We start from the raw sequence: 15359 nt of genomic DNA, 5'->3' as shown, positions 1-15359 counted from the left end.
TAGAATAAAATAAATAAAATAAAATGGGATAAATAAAACAAAATAAATAAAATAGAATAAAATAAAATGGAATAAAATAAGATGGAATAAAATAAATAAAATAGAATAAAATAAATAAAATAAAATGGAATAAATAAAAAAATAAATAGAATAAAATAAAATGGAATAAAATAAGTAAAATAAAATGGAATAAAATAAAATAAATAAAATAGAATAAAGTAAAATAGAATAAAATAAATAAAATGGAATAAAATAAATAAAATAAAATGAATAAAATAGAATAAAATAAAATGGAATAAAATATACATAACAAAATAAATAAAATAAGATGGAATAAAATAAATAAAATAGAATAAAATAAATTAAATAAAATGGAATAAATTAAATAAAATAAAATGAATAAAATAGAATAAAATAAAATGGAATAAAATATACAGAATAAAATAAATAAAATAAGATGGAATAAAATAAATAAAATAGAATAAAATAAAATAAAATGGAATAAAATAAATAAAATAAAAATAGAATAAATAAAATAAAATGGAATAAATAAAATAAAATAAAATAAAATAAAATAAAATAAAATAAAACAAAACAAAACAAAATAATAAAATAAGTAGAGGTAGATTGTCTCCGCGCTGAGTGCTGCCTCAGGAAGTCATGAGACGCCATCCCAGGGTACTGTGTCAGCAAAGACTGGAAAGTCGTCTGGCGGAAAAGCCTTAGGAGCGACTTCTGCCTTCTGTAGAGGAGACTTGGTTCCTACCTCCATGTCCGCTCCCAACTTTCAGCTGCACGAAATCACATGACTCTGTGCGAATTAAAGTAATATCACATCATTAAAATGTTAATTTGTACCTTTGTGCCTGGCCCACAATTGAGTTTTCAGGAAGCCGATTACATTTCCTTCTATGGATTCAGGAAACCATTAGTCCCCCTGATCTAATTTATTGAATATATTTTGGCCCTTGCAGCCGTCCATCAGTCATCCCTAAACACACTTAGTGCAAATGAATAAGATGGTTAATGTTAATGACCATCACTTCCTAGAGGAAGAACGATGCTGGTGCTGTGGGTGTGGTAGGAAGACAGTGGTCACTACTGCAGGACCTCGTGGTCCTCTGCTGGGGAAAGTCAGAGCTCATTGGAAGTGTTTTACCTGCTGTGAATATAAATACTGGCGTTAAGATGAATTTTGGCGTTGATATGAATGTTGGTGTTAATATTTTTCTTCGTGCTGCTTCCTTAGTTCCTTCTAACTTTTAAACTTAAAAGAATCTTTGGAACTAAATAAGCTGAAAGTCTCTCTTAAAAATAAGAAACACATTTAGATTCTGGTGCACAGCAAATTCCCTGTGAAGAGAAGTTCCAAATTTGTGATGCTATTTGCATCTCCATAAACACAGAGTATCTTTGTCTGAGCTTATTATGTGACAAATAACAGTGCTAGAAACGGGGTGTTTTAAGATTCATTATGCACATGCTCCCATTCTCTTTAGTGCGTTTACAACGTGAAGCAATACAAAATTTGTACTTTTGGCTCAAGAGCTTTGTTCTTAAAACTGACATTTTAATGATTTTTCACTAGCATTGGCCTTGTTTAGTGTAACTAAAATATTCAAAACAAGTTTTAAAAATGCAAAAGTGCCACGGCTCCCCAGGAACAGGTCTGAGATGGAGGGGAGCATGTGGGGTGCCTGTGAGCGGGAGGGAAGGGGCCAGGAGCAGGAAAGGGGAAAACCGAGCTGCCGTGGAGGCCCGACAAAGACCTCGGCCGACGCCCAGCGAGCTCTGCGCCTGACAAGGTCCTTTAGAGTTGTCCTGAGTCAGGCTTGGGGAGCAACCTTCGACCCCACAGTGATCAGAGAGAGTGGAACACAGGCTCCGGGTTCTCATACGTCCATAAGAGTACCAGGTCCCAGGCACGTCAAGGGAGCAGCAGAGAGTTCCAGAACCGAAAAGGCCACAGAGTCAAGGACTACAGGTGAATTAGGGGTAACTGGTGTGGATGGACGTCCTTCACCCCGAAGAAGAATCGGAAGCCCACCTATGCATTTGGGGCTCACTGTAATCATGTTCCCTTCAATTTAAATTACTTCAATTTAAATAAAATCAAACCTTCAGTAGCTCAGGTGCACTAACCATGTCTCAAATGTTCAGGAGCCCCATGTCGGAGAGCACAGAACACTTCCATTGTTGCAGAAGATTCTAGTGGACACTATGCTCTCTCTGCACAACCGTGTCTCCCAGAGATGCGTCGGTCTCCCTCAGACACTGCAGGAGGAAGGTGCCAGTTCCCAACACCCTAACATTTATGGCCTCTCTCTGCTCCCCTTGACTGGAGATGTCTGTTTAGCCCCTCGTATCGATCTTTTCCTTCGTCTTTGATATTAATAAGGTTTAACAAGCCAGAACTGGACTCAACAGCACCTAAAAAGTGTTTCCGTCTCGTTAAGGATGGGCCAGGAAGGAGGGGGAAATATTTGAATCCATCACACTAATTCTGTTAAAGAAAAGGACAAAAACCAGTTAAGTTTTTGTATTCAAAGAGTGTTAACATTCATACCTTACCGTCGTTAACCTCCGAAAATACAGCATCAGTCATTAGCCGGTGAGAAATGCCCGGAAAACAAAATTATGACATTAATATATTTTAAAACATAGCAAATAAAGCATTTTAGGATTAACCTCCTCCCCCCAAAACCTGTGTTTGACGATGATAGAATCTGCTTCATTGGGCAGACCTTTCCATGAATTACCTCCTTTAAGTATTCAGTAAATATCGCACTGGTGGCTTGAGTTGCTGATTCCCCCACAGTATTCTACAAGTTTGTGTTCTGCCGACTACCCCTCATTCGTCTGTGGTCCTTGACTGTGTGGCCTCTTCGGTTCTGGAACTCTCTCTTTGAAAATGTCTCCGGACAAACTTCTGGACCTGAAATTTAGCGTCTTTAGTATGCGCAGTGTCCATTGTTCCTTCCTTCCAGAGTCTCAGCAAAAGTCTGGCCATTGCACACGCCAGGTATTTTTCCTGGTCGGGTGTCCAGTACATAGGTTGAAATGTGTCATTTCGGCAGATCTTTCCCTTCTGCATAAACACATAAACACGGATTGAATTGTTGTCAAATGTGATAGATAAATATACTCTGCACTATCTAAAACACTGGTTCTTAGGGGCACCTGGGTGGCTCAGTCAGTTGAGCATCCGACTTGGGCTCAGGTCATGATCTTGTGGCTCGTGAGTTCGAGCCCCACATTGGGCTTGCTGCTGTCCCCTCAAGAGCCTGCTTCAGATCTTCTGTCCTCCTCTCTCTCTCTCTCTCTCTCTCTCTCTGCCCCTAATGGGAAACCGATGACCCGGTCTATTAATTTGGTTAATTGGCCAGCACCCTGATGCAGAAGTTGGGTAAAGATTGAATTGGAGAATCTGGTTTAGAATTGAGGCTACCTCGGGGCTTCCGATTCGCTTCCCAAACGGAGATGGTGAGTGCAGCCTGCCCGAGCCAGCAGGTGGGGGTAGGAGTGGTGACCAGACCCTCACAGCCCAAGCCTAGTCTGTGTCCTCATGGATCCTCTCACTGCTGGGCAGCAAGTGAAGTCTCCGGCCCAACAGAGGAAGGGCAGCAGGTGTCCCTCACCTGCAGGGGAACGACCCTGCCCACCGGTGAGATGGGGCCAGTCAACGAAGCACTTCCTCCCCAAAGAAAGGGAAATGATTAGGATGATTAGGATGGAGAGAGGAATGTACATGCTCCAGATCTTTCTCCTCCCTGGAAATAAAAGGCCGGAGCGCCTGGGTGACTCAGTCAGTGAAACGTTGGACTTGAGCTCACGTCATGATCTCTCCCCATTCATGAGTTTGAGCCCCGCATCGGGCTCTGTGCTGACAGCTCAGAACCTGCAGCCTGCTTCTGATTCTGTGTCTCCCTCTCTCTCTGCACACCCCCTCCACCCCGCCCCGGCTCATGCTCTGCCTCTTGTAAAAAAAAAAAAAAAAAAGGACGAAGAAGAAAGAAAGGAAAGAAAAGGCAGAAGCCCCCATCCTGATCAGCAGACCAAAACAACATGAGGAGAGTTCCTTCTCTCTGCCTATAAATAATCCTTGTCTTATAGTTATACTGGGAGGTGGGGGTGAAATAAAACACATGAACTGCCTAGGATAGGCAGGCATGTGTCCAGCATGGTGTCGGGGTCTAGTAAGTGGCCACCTGTTCTCTTCCGCCCCCATAGTCTTAGATCTTTGAGCTTTCTAGTAGGAGGTGCTGGGTGCGAATAATCTTCATTGAATCAAATCAGTCAGTTTTATTTATTGAGACCTCAACATGCTTAGCACTGAGCTTATTTGGCTTAGAAGAAGTGGAAGAAGGAGCGCCTGGGCGGCTCAGTCAATCGAGCGTCCGACTCTTGATTTCAGCTCAGGTCACGATCTCACAGGTTCGTGAGTTCTAGCCCCGCCTCGGGCTCTGCACTGACAGCGTGAGGTCTGCTTGGGATTCTCTCTCTCCCTCTCTCTCTGCCCCTCCCCCCCCAATAAATAAATAACCTTGAAACAAAAAAGTGGAAGAATTACAGAACTTTTCATACCCAAAGGGGCCTTTGAGCTCATATCTCATCCCTTCATTTTATGAAGGATGACCTGGGGGTCCATTGTGCTGGGAAGGGAGGGATTCGAACCTCCAGCTCAGCCTGCTTTCCACTGCAACACATGCCAGGTGGAGGTGGAGGAGGGGAGCTGTTCAGAGGCAGTGTCTCAAGCACGCCTAAATCCCCACCACCCCAAGCAGTGTTTGGCAGGTTTCTGGCTCTCAGAAAATATCTGTTATGTGAATTAATTCACCATATCCCCCCTGCTTGGCCTTTGGCAAATGAAGGATAGCTTGTGGCTTTGCAAGACAGACCCAGTCTGTGATATAACTTTCTCATACCGCATGCAGGGGCTTACAGTTAGACTCTTTCAAGGCGTACGTAGCAAAACTTAAAATGTTGTATATTTTTGAGGATATGTCCAAGACTAATGCACCACTCAGTGTGTGTTATATTTTTATTTTAGGTAGACGAAGTCATCACAGGTTGGCAACAAACGTCAGAGTCTGGGACGAGTCCCTCGGACAGCAGCAGAGAGCACACAAACCAAAGGTACCACCTCCCCAGCCATCGGAAGCTTCCTTATAGTTCTCTTCATTGTCATTTGGTGGCTAGAATGCACCTTCCTCAAAGATACAGTTATTTAGCATTTACAGATGATTCACGCTGTGAATGTTCATGTCTATTCCCAAAACTTAGACTCTGGATTTATAGGGCTCTTGATCCCTAAAAAACAAATCTGTGGGCATACAGGCCCCAATTTCTTGTGTCAATAATGGTGAGAGTGGTGAGGTCAACACCAACGACTGCTAACATCTACTGAGCACTTACTATGTATCAGGCAGTATCGTGTGTACTTCACCCATAGTAACACACTTAATCCTCACCATTTTTATCCTCGGTTTACAGATGGGCAAAATGAGGGAGAGAAGTTTAGAATGTCTGAAGGTCTGGGGGCGCCTGACTGGCTCAGTCGGTTAAACGTCCAACTTCGGCTTCAGGTCATGATCTCGCGGTTCGTGGGTTCGAGCCCCACGTGAGGCTCTGTGCTGCCAGCTTAGAGCCTGGAGCCTGCTTGGGAGTCTGTGCCTCCCTGTCTCTCTCTGCCCCTCCCCTGCTCGTGCTCTGTCTCTCCCTCTGAAAAATAAGTAAACATTAAAAAAAATTAGAATGCCTGAAGGTCAGGTAGTCTTGACACGTTGGGACAGCCCTGCTGAGCCCTCGTCGAATGCTGCTCACGCTACCCTTTCATGGCTCGGATGTCACTTCATAGCTTCTAAAGCTCTCAGGGTTGCCAGGACCAAGAGTCCCCACCATGTGCCCTCCCGCCCACCTCCTACCCCCAGATCATCTGCGAGCCTCTGGTTCAGCTTCTTCCACACCAGGACCCCTCCCGCTCTCCGTACTCCCCCGGTGACAGGAAGCCTCTCCTCATTCCTAACTGAAGATCCTGGCAGTGCCTCCTGAATGCCCTCAGAACGAAGCTCAGCACCCGTGACCAGTGGCATCCCTTCAAGCATTTGGGACAAAGCTCTCGTTATTTCAGTGCTTCCTTCGAATGCACAATCCCGGGCCTTTCGACTTTCCTTCCACTTGTCGTGATTTCCAGACTGTTACCGTCCAGATGGCAAAATCTATTTTGAACCGAGGCAAACTATCTTTGTGATACAAATGTATATGCTGAAATTATCATTACAAAAATACCTGAACGAGAGCTATATTTATGTCTTGCATAATAGAAGCCGTCAGGCATTCATAACATCCCGAGTCAACTGTGGAAGTTTTGTGGACTTTCGAACGTGGGCTTTGTTTGAACGACGGGTACGGAGTTGAATTCCTTCTGAAAGCTGGGTTGCTGGTTTTAACCTTGGAGACCAGTTGGTCTCCTATTTCCCAGATTAGTGTAATTTACAGAGGTTCAAGGGTATTCTGCTAGCATGAATATTCATGGTCATAATTACCCCCCAGCAGCATCCACACATGAAAGGAGTGTGACTCCTGTTTGTGAAGGATCAGGGAGGGGCAGCCAGTGTGGAAGCTGGTCTTTAGACCCCGGGAAAATCCCCATTACGGTGATGACATTTGAGGACTAGAGATGTCTTAGCACAATTCTTTATGGTAGTACTTCCTACGGTCTGTTTGCAAAGCCGTTTTCATTTTTGAATTTTTTTTTAATGTTTATTTATTCCTGAGACAGAGAGAGACAGAGCATGAGTGGGGGAGGGGCAGAGAGAGAGGGAGACACGGAATCTGAAACAGGCTCCAGGCTCCGAGCTGTCGGCACAGAGCCCGACGCGGGGCTCGAACTCACGGACCATGAGATCGTGACCTGAGCTGAAGTCGGACGCTTAACCGACTGAGCCACCCAGGCGCCCTGTAAAGCTGTTTTCATTTTTGTTACTGAGAAGTAATCACCTTGCAGCCACACTTAACATGTCTGTGTGAAGGTTGTTTGCGTGCTCCTTAGTCATTGACGGACTTGGACCATCCACACCACCTCAGCCTCTGGCTGGGCGATCCCGTGAACTAAGAAGGCCGCACGTGGGAATGAGGTCAGGCAGGTTGTCAGTTTGAGGGACGGGAAGACGGTAGGCACGGTGATACGCCGGGAGGGCCACAAGAGGCCCATCGATCCTTTCGTAGCCAGAGCGGCCCTTTCCTCATGCTGTGGAGACAGAGTGACCGGAGGGGAAGATCAGTGGAGTAAGGTTCCGTTCCTTGGGACCGGAGGAGATCGTGTCTTGTGGGGCAGGTCACCGATGCCGTGAACTCTTGTGGTCCTGTGACACTGTATGTATGATCAGGGAGGGACACATACCTCACTCGGGATGGGTTTGTTGAGTGCCGAGTGCCTCCTCCGTGCTACATGATACTATCCATCACCTATCTTTCATCTTCAAAATAACCACAAGAGAAATCCTGTTATTCCTAATGGACTGAGTCTCAAAGAAATTAATCTGCCCAAGATCATAAAGTAGAGCCAGAGTGATAAATTTGGGCCCCTTCTTTGGCTCATCTTCCTCCTCTCTTCACGAGGTCTTTTCTTTTTTTTAGTAGACTTTCTTCTTTAAAGCAATTTTAGGGTCACAGAAAACTTGAACGAAAAGCACAGGAATTTTCCATATATCCACTGCCCCCACTCATTACACAGTCTCCCCCATTATCCCCATCCCCCCACGAAGGTGGCACATTTATTACAACTGATAAATCTACATTGACAACATGTCGTTATCACCCAACGTTCATAGCGGGCATTAGCGTTCAAAGTTGGTGTTATTCATTCCCTGGACTTGGACAAATGCATTTCCATGACGACACATGGTCTGGAGCCTCTTTCCGTTCGTGTATTTGCCATCTGCACATCTTCCCTGGTGACGTTGTCTGTGAAGATCCTTGGCCCTTCTTTCAATCACACGGCTTTCTTACCGTTGCATTCGAAGAGGGTTTTTTGGTATGTTTTGGATAACAGCTGTTCATCGGATGTTTTCTCCCAGTTTGTGGCTTGTCTTGTCATTCTCCCAAAATTGTCTTTCATGGAGCAGAAGTTTGTAAATTTAACGAAATCCAGCTCGCCAACGACTTCTTTCAGGGCTCGTGCCTTTGCTGCTGTATCTAAAACGGCATCGCCCGCCCCCAGGGTCAGTCAGCTCTTTTCCTGTGCTCCCTTCTGTGAGTTTTGCAGTCTTGCCTTTTGTGTTTAGGCCAGTGATCCATTTTGAGTTACTTCTTGGGAAGGCCGCAGGTTTATGTCTAAATTCATTTAAAATATACACATACTGGGGACACCCGGGTGGCTCAGTCGGTTAAGCATCCCACTTCAACTCAGGTCATGATCTTGCGGTTCATGAGTTCGAGCCCCATATCAGGCTCTGTGCTGACAGCTCAGAGCCTGGAGCCTGCTTCGGATTCTGTGTCTTCCCTCTCTTTCTCTCTCTGCCCCTCCCCCACTCGGGCTCCCCCTCCCTCCCTCTCTCTTCTCTCTCTCTCTCTCACGAATAAACACTAAAAAAATTTTTTTTTAATATACACATACTGTATTACTTTTCTTAGGTGTGTGATGTTTTGATGCTATCATAACTATGCTTTTGTTGCTAGGATATAGATTTGCAATTAATGTTTTACCGTGGTAAAATACATATTGCATCAAATTCATCGTCTCGAGTATTAAAAAGTGTACAACTTTTTTGGGGGGCGCCTGGGTGGCTCAGTCGGTTAAGCATCTGACTTCAGCTCAGGTCACGATCTCATGGTCCGTGAGTTCGAGCCCCGCGTCGGGCTCTGGGCTGATGGCTCAGAGCCTGGAGCCTGCTTCCCATTCTGTGTCTCCTTCTCTCTCTGCCCCTCCCCCGTTCATGCTCTGTCTCTCTCTGTCTCAAAAATAAATAAACGTTAAAAAAAAAATTAAAAAAAATGTACAACTTTTTAATGGGATTCAGGATATTCACAGTGTTTGTATCACCCCCACCACGTAACTCACTTTTGTGTTTGATTTTGTACCCAGCAGCCTTGCTGATCTGTCTTACTATTTTATTCATTTGTTAGTTGTTTTGGATTTTCTGTCTACCTACAGAGAATGTGGAGTTTCTTTCTCCCTAATCCTGTTCCTTTTGTTTTCCTGCCTTAGTGCATAGGGAAAGGCACCAGGACGGAGTGGGAGGGAGGTGACAGCAACCGTCTCTGTCTTCTTGCCGATCCCAGAGGAAAAGTTCAACATTATAGTATTAAGTCTGAAGCATTTCCTTGGTTTCATAATCCGTGCTGTCGTATTCAAAATCTGAAGTTTCTCGTCTCTATTCGCGTTCTTGTTGCTTCTGCCGGTTCTCACGCTAAGTGCCCTTTTTCCTTGAGTGCTTGTTCGTTTTTCCTACAAGCTGCCCGAATTGCCTTAGAAGATAGTCTAGGGGCTTCTCAGAGGCCCGAAAAGTGCTCACCCGGGGAGCGTTGGCCTGCGCTCTGGGGCAGACGCTACCTGAGGACCCTGCCCGTTCGGAACCACTTTACGCTAAATTCAAGGTGGCTGGGTTTTAACTGTGGCCGCTGTAAACCCGTGGAAACCCCAGCTGTGGTGACAGCCCAGCCCTTCTGTGTCCTACTTCCCTCACAGTGCCTGCGGGGGCAGGCACAGCGGGTTTACTGTTCATTCACTCTTACGCGAGAGCGAAGCCTTCTAGGGGAGAGGGCGTCCCGTCACTGTGCACCTGGCATGCTCAGGACCTTGACCTCTGTTCCCAGATTCCGCAAGGCCAGCAAGACCAAAGCACCACTTTAGGGGCTCAGCAAATGCCCTCAGGCCAAAGGTGGCTTCAGGGACCCACTTCCTCTCTGGTCCCTCCTTTTACTGAATCCTGCCCTCATGGTTCCTTATCATCTTATCACATCTTTCCTGATCTCCCGAGGGTTTTCAGTGGGAGGTGGGAATCTTTGGTCCATGTATGCTAGCCCACCATATTACCAGATGAAAGTTCTTTCCTTGTGTTCTTTAGTAGAAGGACTCAATCTCTGATGTGTTATGCCTGGTGATTTTAGTCTTTTTTTTTTTTTCTTTCTTCCACCGTTGATGAAAATATTCCTTTTGCCCAACCGGTCATTCTGACTAGACTCCAGAGGTTCTGGCCCTGACAGACAGGTGGTGGGTAAAACAGTCACGTCGGGTGCCTGACATTAAGGGAGGAAACAGTAGGGGAGAAAAGGCCCTCTCCTCTTTATTTTGGGATTAGTGTGATCCTTTGGGGCTCCTGGCCTTATGGGCTCACTGTTTATTACCCGGAGACTCATGACCGATTCAAGTCCTGCGTGCAGATTACTCCTCACAACATCTGATGTGGGTGAGCCGCGGAGAACTGCATCTGGGCTGAGTTCACTCTTTATTACGAAGATCCAGACGTTATGGCCCGAGAGATACATGCCTGGACTTCCAGGCATGAGGAGAGACGCTGCTTCTCCTCAAAGTCAACATAATTATAACAGTTGAGTTTCGCTATTTACTTGATTAAGCCATAGATATGGCAGCCTTTTAAACAAGAGCACAGTAATTAAAAAGCAGAGCCATATTTAATAATGACTGTAATATAGGTCTTCAAAAACTAGAATTTCCTTCAGAGTTTACAGTGTACTATCTGGGTCTTCGGAAAATTTACACTTTATACTCTTCGTATACATGATACTTTCCTTCAGCGGGTCCATGTGCATTAGTCAAAATTCTGAGAAGAATTGAAACCTCAAGTGCCTTCAAGGGCTAAGTGGCTGACAGAAAGGAGGGGGGATGGGCCGTAAGAACAACAGAGGGTTCACACTTCCCAGAGAAAGTCGGACCCCCCCCTCCTCCCAATACCTTGTGTATGTTGCCTAAATTTGGTCTCAGGACATCAGTGTGGGGCTCCCGGATGAGACCGACCGTGATTCTCTTTGGGTCAGAGACAGTTTCTGATTTAATTTCGTGATTGCACCGTAGTAGAGTATTTTTTTTTTTGTTATTTAACAAGTATTCACAAATGCTATATGCCAAAGATGAAAAAGACAATATAATTGCTTCAAGAATGCTGGTTCTAATGGGGAGAACAGATCAGTAATGAGACGATTACATGATAATGTGATAAATGTTCTATTCGAGCTCTCTGCTGCACTGTTAGATGTCACCAGGAAACGTCCTATTTGCACAGACCATGGGATTTCTGGTGTCTAGAATCTGGGAGGCACTTAATGTATTCCGTTGAATGCCTGGCCGGGTGACCAGGGCAGTGATTCCAAAATAATTTGACTGATTATCAGTATCCCTGGGGGATAGGTGGGGGGGGGGGGGGCTTTATATAAATGCAAAGTACTGGGCCCCATCCCCAGGCCTACAGATCAAAATTGACAGGGCGGCAGCCCAATGACCCGTATTATCTAGAATTTTCTAATGACGGCAATACGGGAATCTTTCTTGTTCTGTTTCCACATAGCCATTGCCGAAAGAACTGGGTGCCGACAGCAGGGGTGGGATCTTGTGGGGGAAACTGGTGGGCGGAGATTTCTAGGCACCTGAATTTATACAAACGCCCCTGCAAAAGCACACAGGCTGGATTGTCTGCATCACCAGGAGGCTGATTAGCTACATTGAGCCTACATAAGACCTGCCTACAGGGATTCTACTGTTGACCCTGGCTGCGGAGATTGCCTGCTGTAGCATCATTTAAGGATTCTCAGGTGCAGGGCACCTGGCTGGCTAGTAGAGCACGCATTGCTTGATCATAGGGTTGTAAGTTCGAGCCCCACATCGGGTGTAGGGATTACTTAAAAATCTTGAAAAAAAAATATTCTCAGGTGAACAGAGCCTCTCAGCCGACCTCCCCTCCAGCTGCCCATGCATCAGCACTTTACTTCCCCACAGGTCAGACTCTTGCTTCCACAAGGTTCCGAGCTACTTGAAACCCAGGACAGTCTCTTACTATTATCTCCATGCTCTAAGGAGAGCACTTGCCCATGTTTGCTGAATGAATGAATGAATGAATGAATGAACGAGTTGAGTCTAGTTGAAATTTAATTTAAAATGACATCTCTCAATTTCCTCTTGCCTTTTTTTTTTTTTTCTGTTGTAGAAGCAAGCGAATTGAGAAATTAGAAGTAGATCCTAGCAAGCGTTCCTTCCCTGATGTGGCTAACATAGTTCAAGAGAAAAACCCCACGCCCCGAAGAGTTCGATCTGAACCCAAAATTATACCAAGTGAGGAAGCTCCAGACTTTGAAGATAACCCTGAAGTGCCCCCATTGATCTGAAACATCAGGCCAGGTGGACGGACCCACCCGATCCCGTTTTCCTCAGTGCACAGTGCGTAGTATGCCACGTTTGGGGTAAACACAGAGTTATTTGTCACCATCACTACTCCAGTGTCTCACTTCTACTTTATGCAGTAATATTCTTACACCAGTTTGACGTTCAAGTGCATACCTTAACATGCTACAGCTCATTTGCCTATAATAAAATGTTGGCTAGGGCAAACGTTCAGTGAATCATAGAACTCTTACATTAAGACGCTGATTTTTAATCACAGAACTGCTTGCTAATGCAGAGAGACGAAGTCAAAGATAAAAGGACTGATTATTAAATCGGTGCTTCAGCAAATTGGTCAAGCTCAGAAGTTAAAACTGTAATTTCAGATCAAATCGGAATGCTCTAATATGATTTTAGCGGTGTTTCAATTTTCTTCTCGTGATTACTGGTGGTAATGCCTGGGGTGAGGAGGAGGAGAGCTGGCAGGAGTAGGAAGCGAAAGCCGTTAAGGCTGTAGGTACGGGCTTGACATCTGCAAAACGAGAGGGAAGCAGGTGGAAGTCTAGTGGGCTAAATAGAGCCTGGGAAGGCAGCACGCAGCTCGGAGAAGACAGGCGCTCTAGTGCAGGATTGTCCACAGAGGACGAGCCCGTTGGGTCAAGACGGTCGAGCCCAGCTACCCCCTGGCCACACTCAGTCCTTGACTGGGAGCCACCTGCCCAGAGAGTGGTGGCCGCAGTGGGAGACTTGGGGTGCTCTGCGCACGTCGTGCGGGTTCTCTCTTGGGGACAGCTGAGCAGGGTGCCTCTATCGTCCAGAAGAAGGTCACAGCAGCTCTACCAGCCTTGAGGAGGTTGCCATGAGGGCTCATGAGAAAGAGGAAGGTGCTCTTCGGTGCTGGAGGAAAGGAGACCCACCTTACCTAGGGGAAGAGAGTTTAGCAAAGCTGTTGCCCAGGGTAACATGGAAACATTGTAAGTGTACCCTCTGCCCTCATAGGTTTAGGGAAGGAGATTTCCATGTAGAATGCCAAAGTCTCCACTAGTGCCTTTAGCCGCAAGGCAAAAGACGCAAATAATTCGTCCATTTTTAAGCAGCGTTTAGAGGAAATATAAAGGAACTAAATTGGCTAGGTTCAAAATAAAACTTTCCCCTCCCAGTCTCTCCCCAGCCGAAATACAAACAGCCTCACCCTGACCGTGGACCACATTGCTGTTCTGGGTCTCCAAGGAATTACCATCCGTTCAGAGTTAGTGTCCCATAATGCCTGAAGACTCTGTTTGTTAATGCACAGTCATCTGGGGTAAGCGCAAGGCCCCTTTGCAGCAGGCCAGGTGGGAGATGCACAGTATAAAATCTGGACAGTGTGGCAGGGATCGCCAGTGAGATCCAAGCATGAGACAGTGAGCCTTGTGGAATCCTGGGGGAGGAGTGTCCTAAAAACCTAGAACAGCGAGTGCAAGGGCCTGGGATGGCACGAGGTTTCAGGAATAGCCAGAAAGCCAGTGGGACTGGAGCAGGCTGAACAAGGCAGAGTATCAGAGAAGGGAGAGCCAATGGAGAGCCGGGCCCAACCATGCTTGACCTAAAAAGACACGCCTACAGCTGGGAAATTCGCACCGCTCCCGAGAGAGCATCTTTGGATTTCATAGTGTTGCGTTTTTGGTCTTTTGCCCAATGTTTCCCTAGACTCATTTCATTTCCGATCTTCAGAGAAATCCTCTCAACTAAGCATTTGCTCATTCTTCGTTCAGTAGGCATGTGCCTCCCGTGGACCAAGTGTGGGGAGAATAATGGTGGACCAAAGGAAACAGGCCTTGGGTTTCACTGAGCGTATTTTTCTGTGATGCAGACAAATGTGAATCGATTGCACGAGCAAACTAAGCTAACTCTTCTGAACTCACTCTCGCATTTTAGGACTGAGGCCCCTAAACACCAGGTGGCTTGCCCTAAGATGGCTTAACAGTATGTTAGAATGGGATCGTCTCTAGGTCGCTTTGGACTCGGTGTCCCCCTTGGAAGGCTTTTCCCTCCCCAAGCGAATGGGACTATTCACATGCCGATGTTTTCAAAGAAGATAGATGCAAACCAACTTCGTGAATCTTAAAGCTACTCACTCCCTTGGGAAATATGCAAAGAGGTGTGAGGGTAGAAAGGCTTTGTGGCGGATGATGTCTTTGGGGGTCATGAGCTCTAAGACCCTTGGGCAGGGCCCGTGCCGTGTCCTCACTTGGATCCTGCTGAGTGTGGCTTCCGGGGGACTTTGGGGTGAAGAAGGACGAACACATGTCTTTGGAGGGAGCTGTTACCTTTCTGTGAGCTCTGCCTCCGACTCGGCGTTCCTCCTTTGTAGCCCAAACTTCGTGAGATGACTTTCACAGGATTGCACCGGGGAGCTTTGAAGAGTGTTTCCTGAAGCTGGGGACGCGCAGGCTGGTGCCCGACTCGTGCCTGAGAAACCTGAAGCCCACGATGGGCCGGAGTCCCATCCTGCCGGGAGAATCACCCCTGGGCGCAGAGAAAAGCTGTGCCACAGGAGTGGGGAATGTGGCCCTCTCCCAAGGCTGGCTGGGGGCAGGACGCCCGAGCCTTTGCTAAGGACCAGATGTGGGGTGGCGTGGGTGCTGTCCATGTGGGCTGCCCCGAGGGGTGAGGAGCCCAGGCAGGAGGCTGGAGGCCTGCTGCTGTGTGCGAGGCTGAGGAAAGAAGCTGGGAGGACTGGCCAGAATCCGGGTCGTAGGAGAAGGGCAACCCGGGAGGCTCTGCAGAGTCCATGAAAAGGCCTCAAGAGGCAGAAACGTCCGCTTCACCTATCCCCTCGGCTGGCAGGGCAGGAAGCCTGACCGAGCCGTGTGGTGACCATCTTACCTGCACCTGGCAGCTCCTGACCTTGGACTTGAATGGGTAAAGAGAGGGACTGGCCACCTGGCCACAGAGAGACAGCCAAGGACAGGGACGAGCTGGGGGAATAATGCCTTGACCTTACTTTCCTCCTTCCCTCCAATCTCTTGCTAGGGTCTCCCAC

The 15359-nt window shown here is 46.6% G+C and overlaps 1 protein-coding gene across 3 annotated transcripts in view; it reads left to right on the top strand.

Annotated features, from left to right (window-relative positions):
• Positions 1 to 12762, top strand: part of DNAAF11 (dynein axonemal assembly factor 11) — a 77489-nt gene extending 64727 nt beyond the window's left edge. For 2 of the 3 annotated variants that reach the window (XM_040494449.1, XM_040494450.1), the window contains 2 exons: positions 5051 to 5136; positions 12162 to 12762. In XM_040494449.1, the coding sequence (XP_040350383.1) occupies positions 5051 to 5136; positions 12162 to 12339 (264 nt within the window). In that variant the 3' untranslated portion in view covers positions 12340 to 12762. Of the gene's footprint in view, positions 1 to 5050; positions 5137 to 5493; positions 5557 to 12161 lie in introns of those variants that run through there. The other variant, XM_040494451.1, reaches the window with a different exon arrangement.
• The last annotated feature ends 2597 nt before the right edge of the window (positions 12763 to 15359 follow it).

The sequence above is a fragment of the Herpailurus yagouaroundi genome, unplaced genomic scaffold, assembly GCF_014898765.1.
Source record: "Herpailurus yagouaroundi ecotype Mexico unplaced genomic scaffold, PumYag 186, whole genome shotgun sequence".
Lineage (NCBI taxonomy): Eukaryota > Metazoa > Chordata > Mammalia > Carnivora > Felidae > Herpailurus > Herpailurus yagouaroundi.
This window is presented reverse-complemented; position numbering and strand designations above follow the sequence as displayed.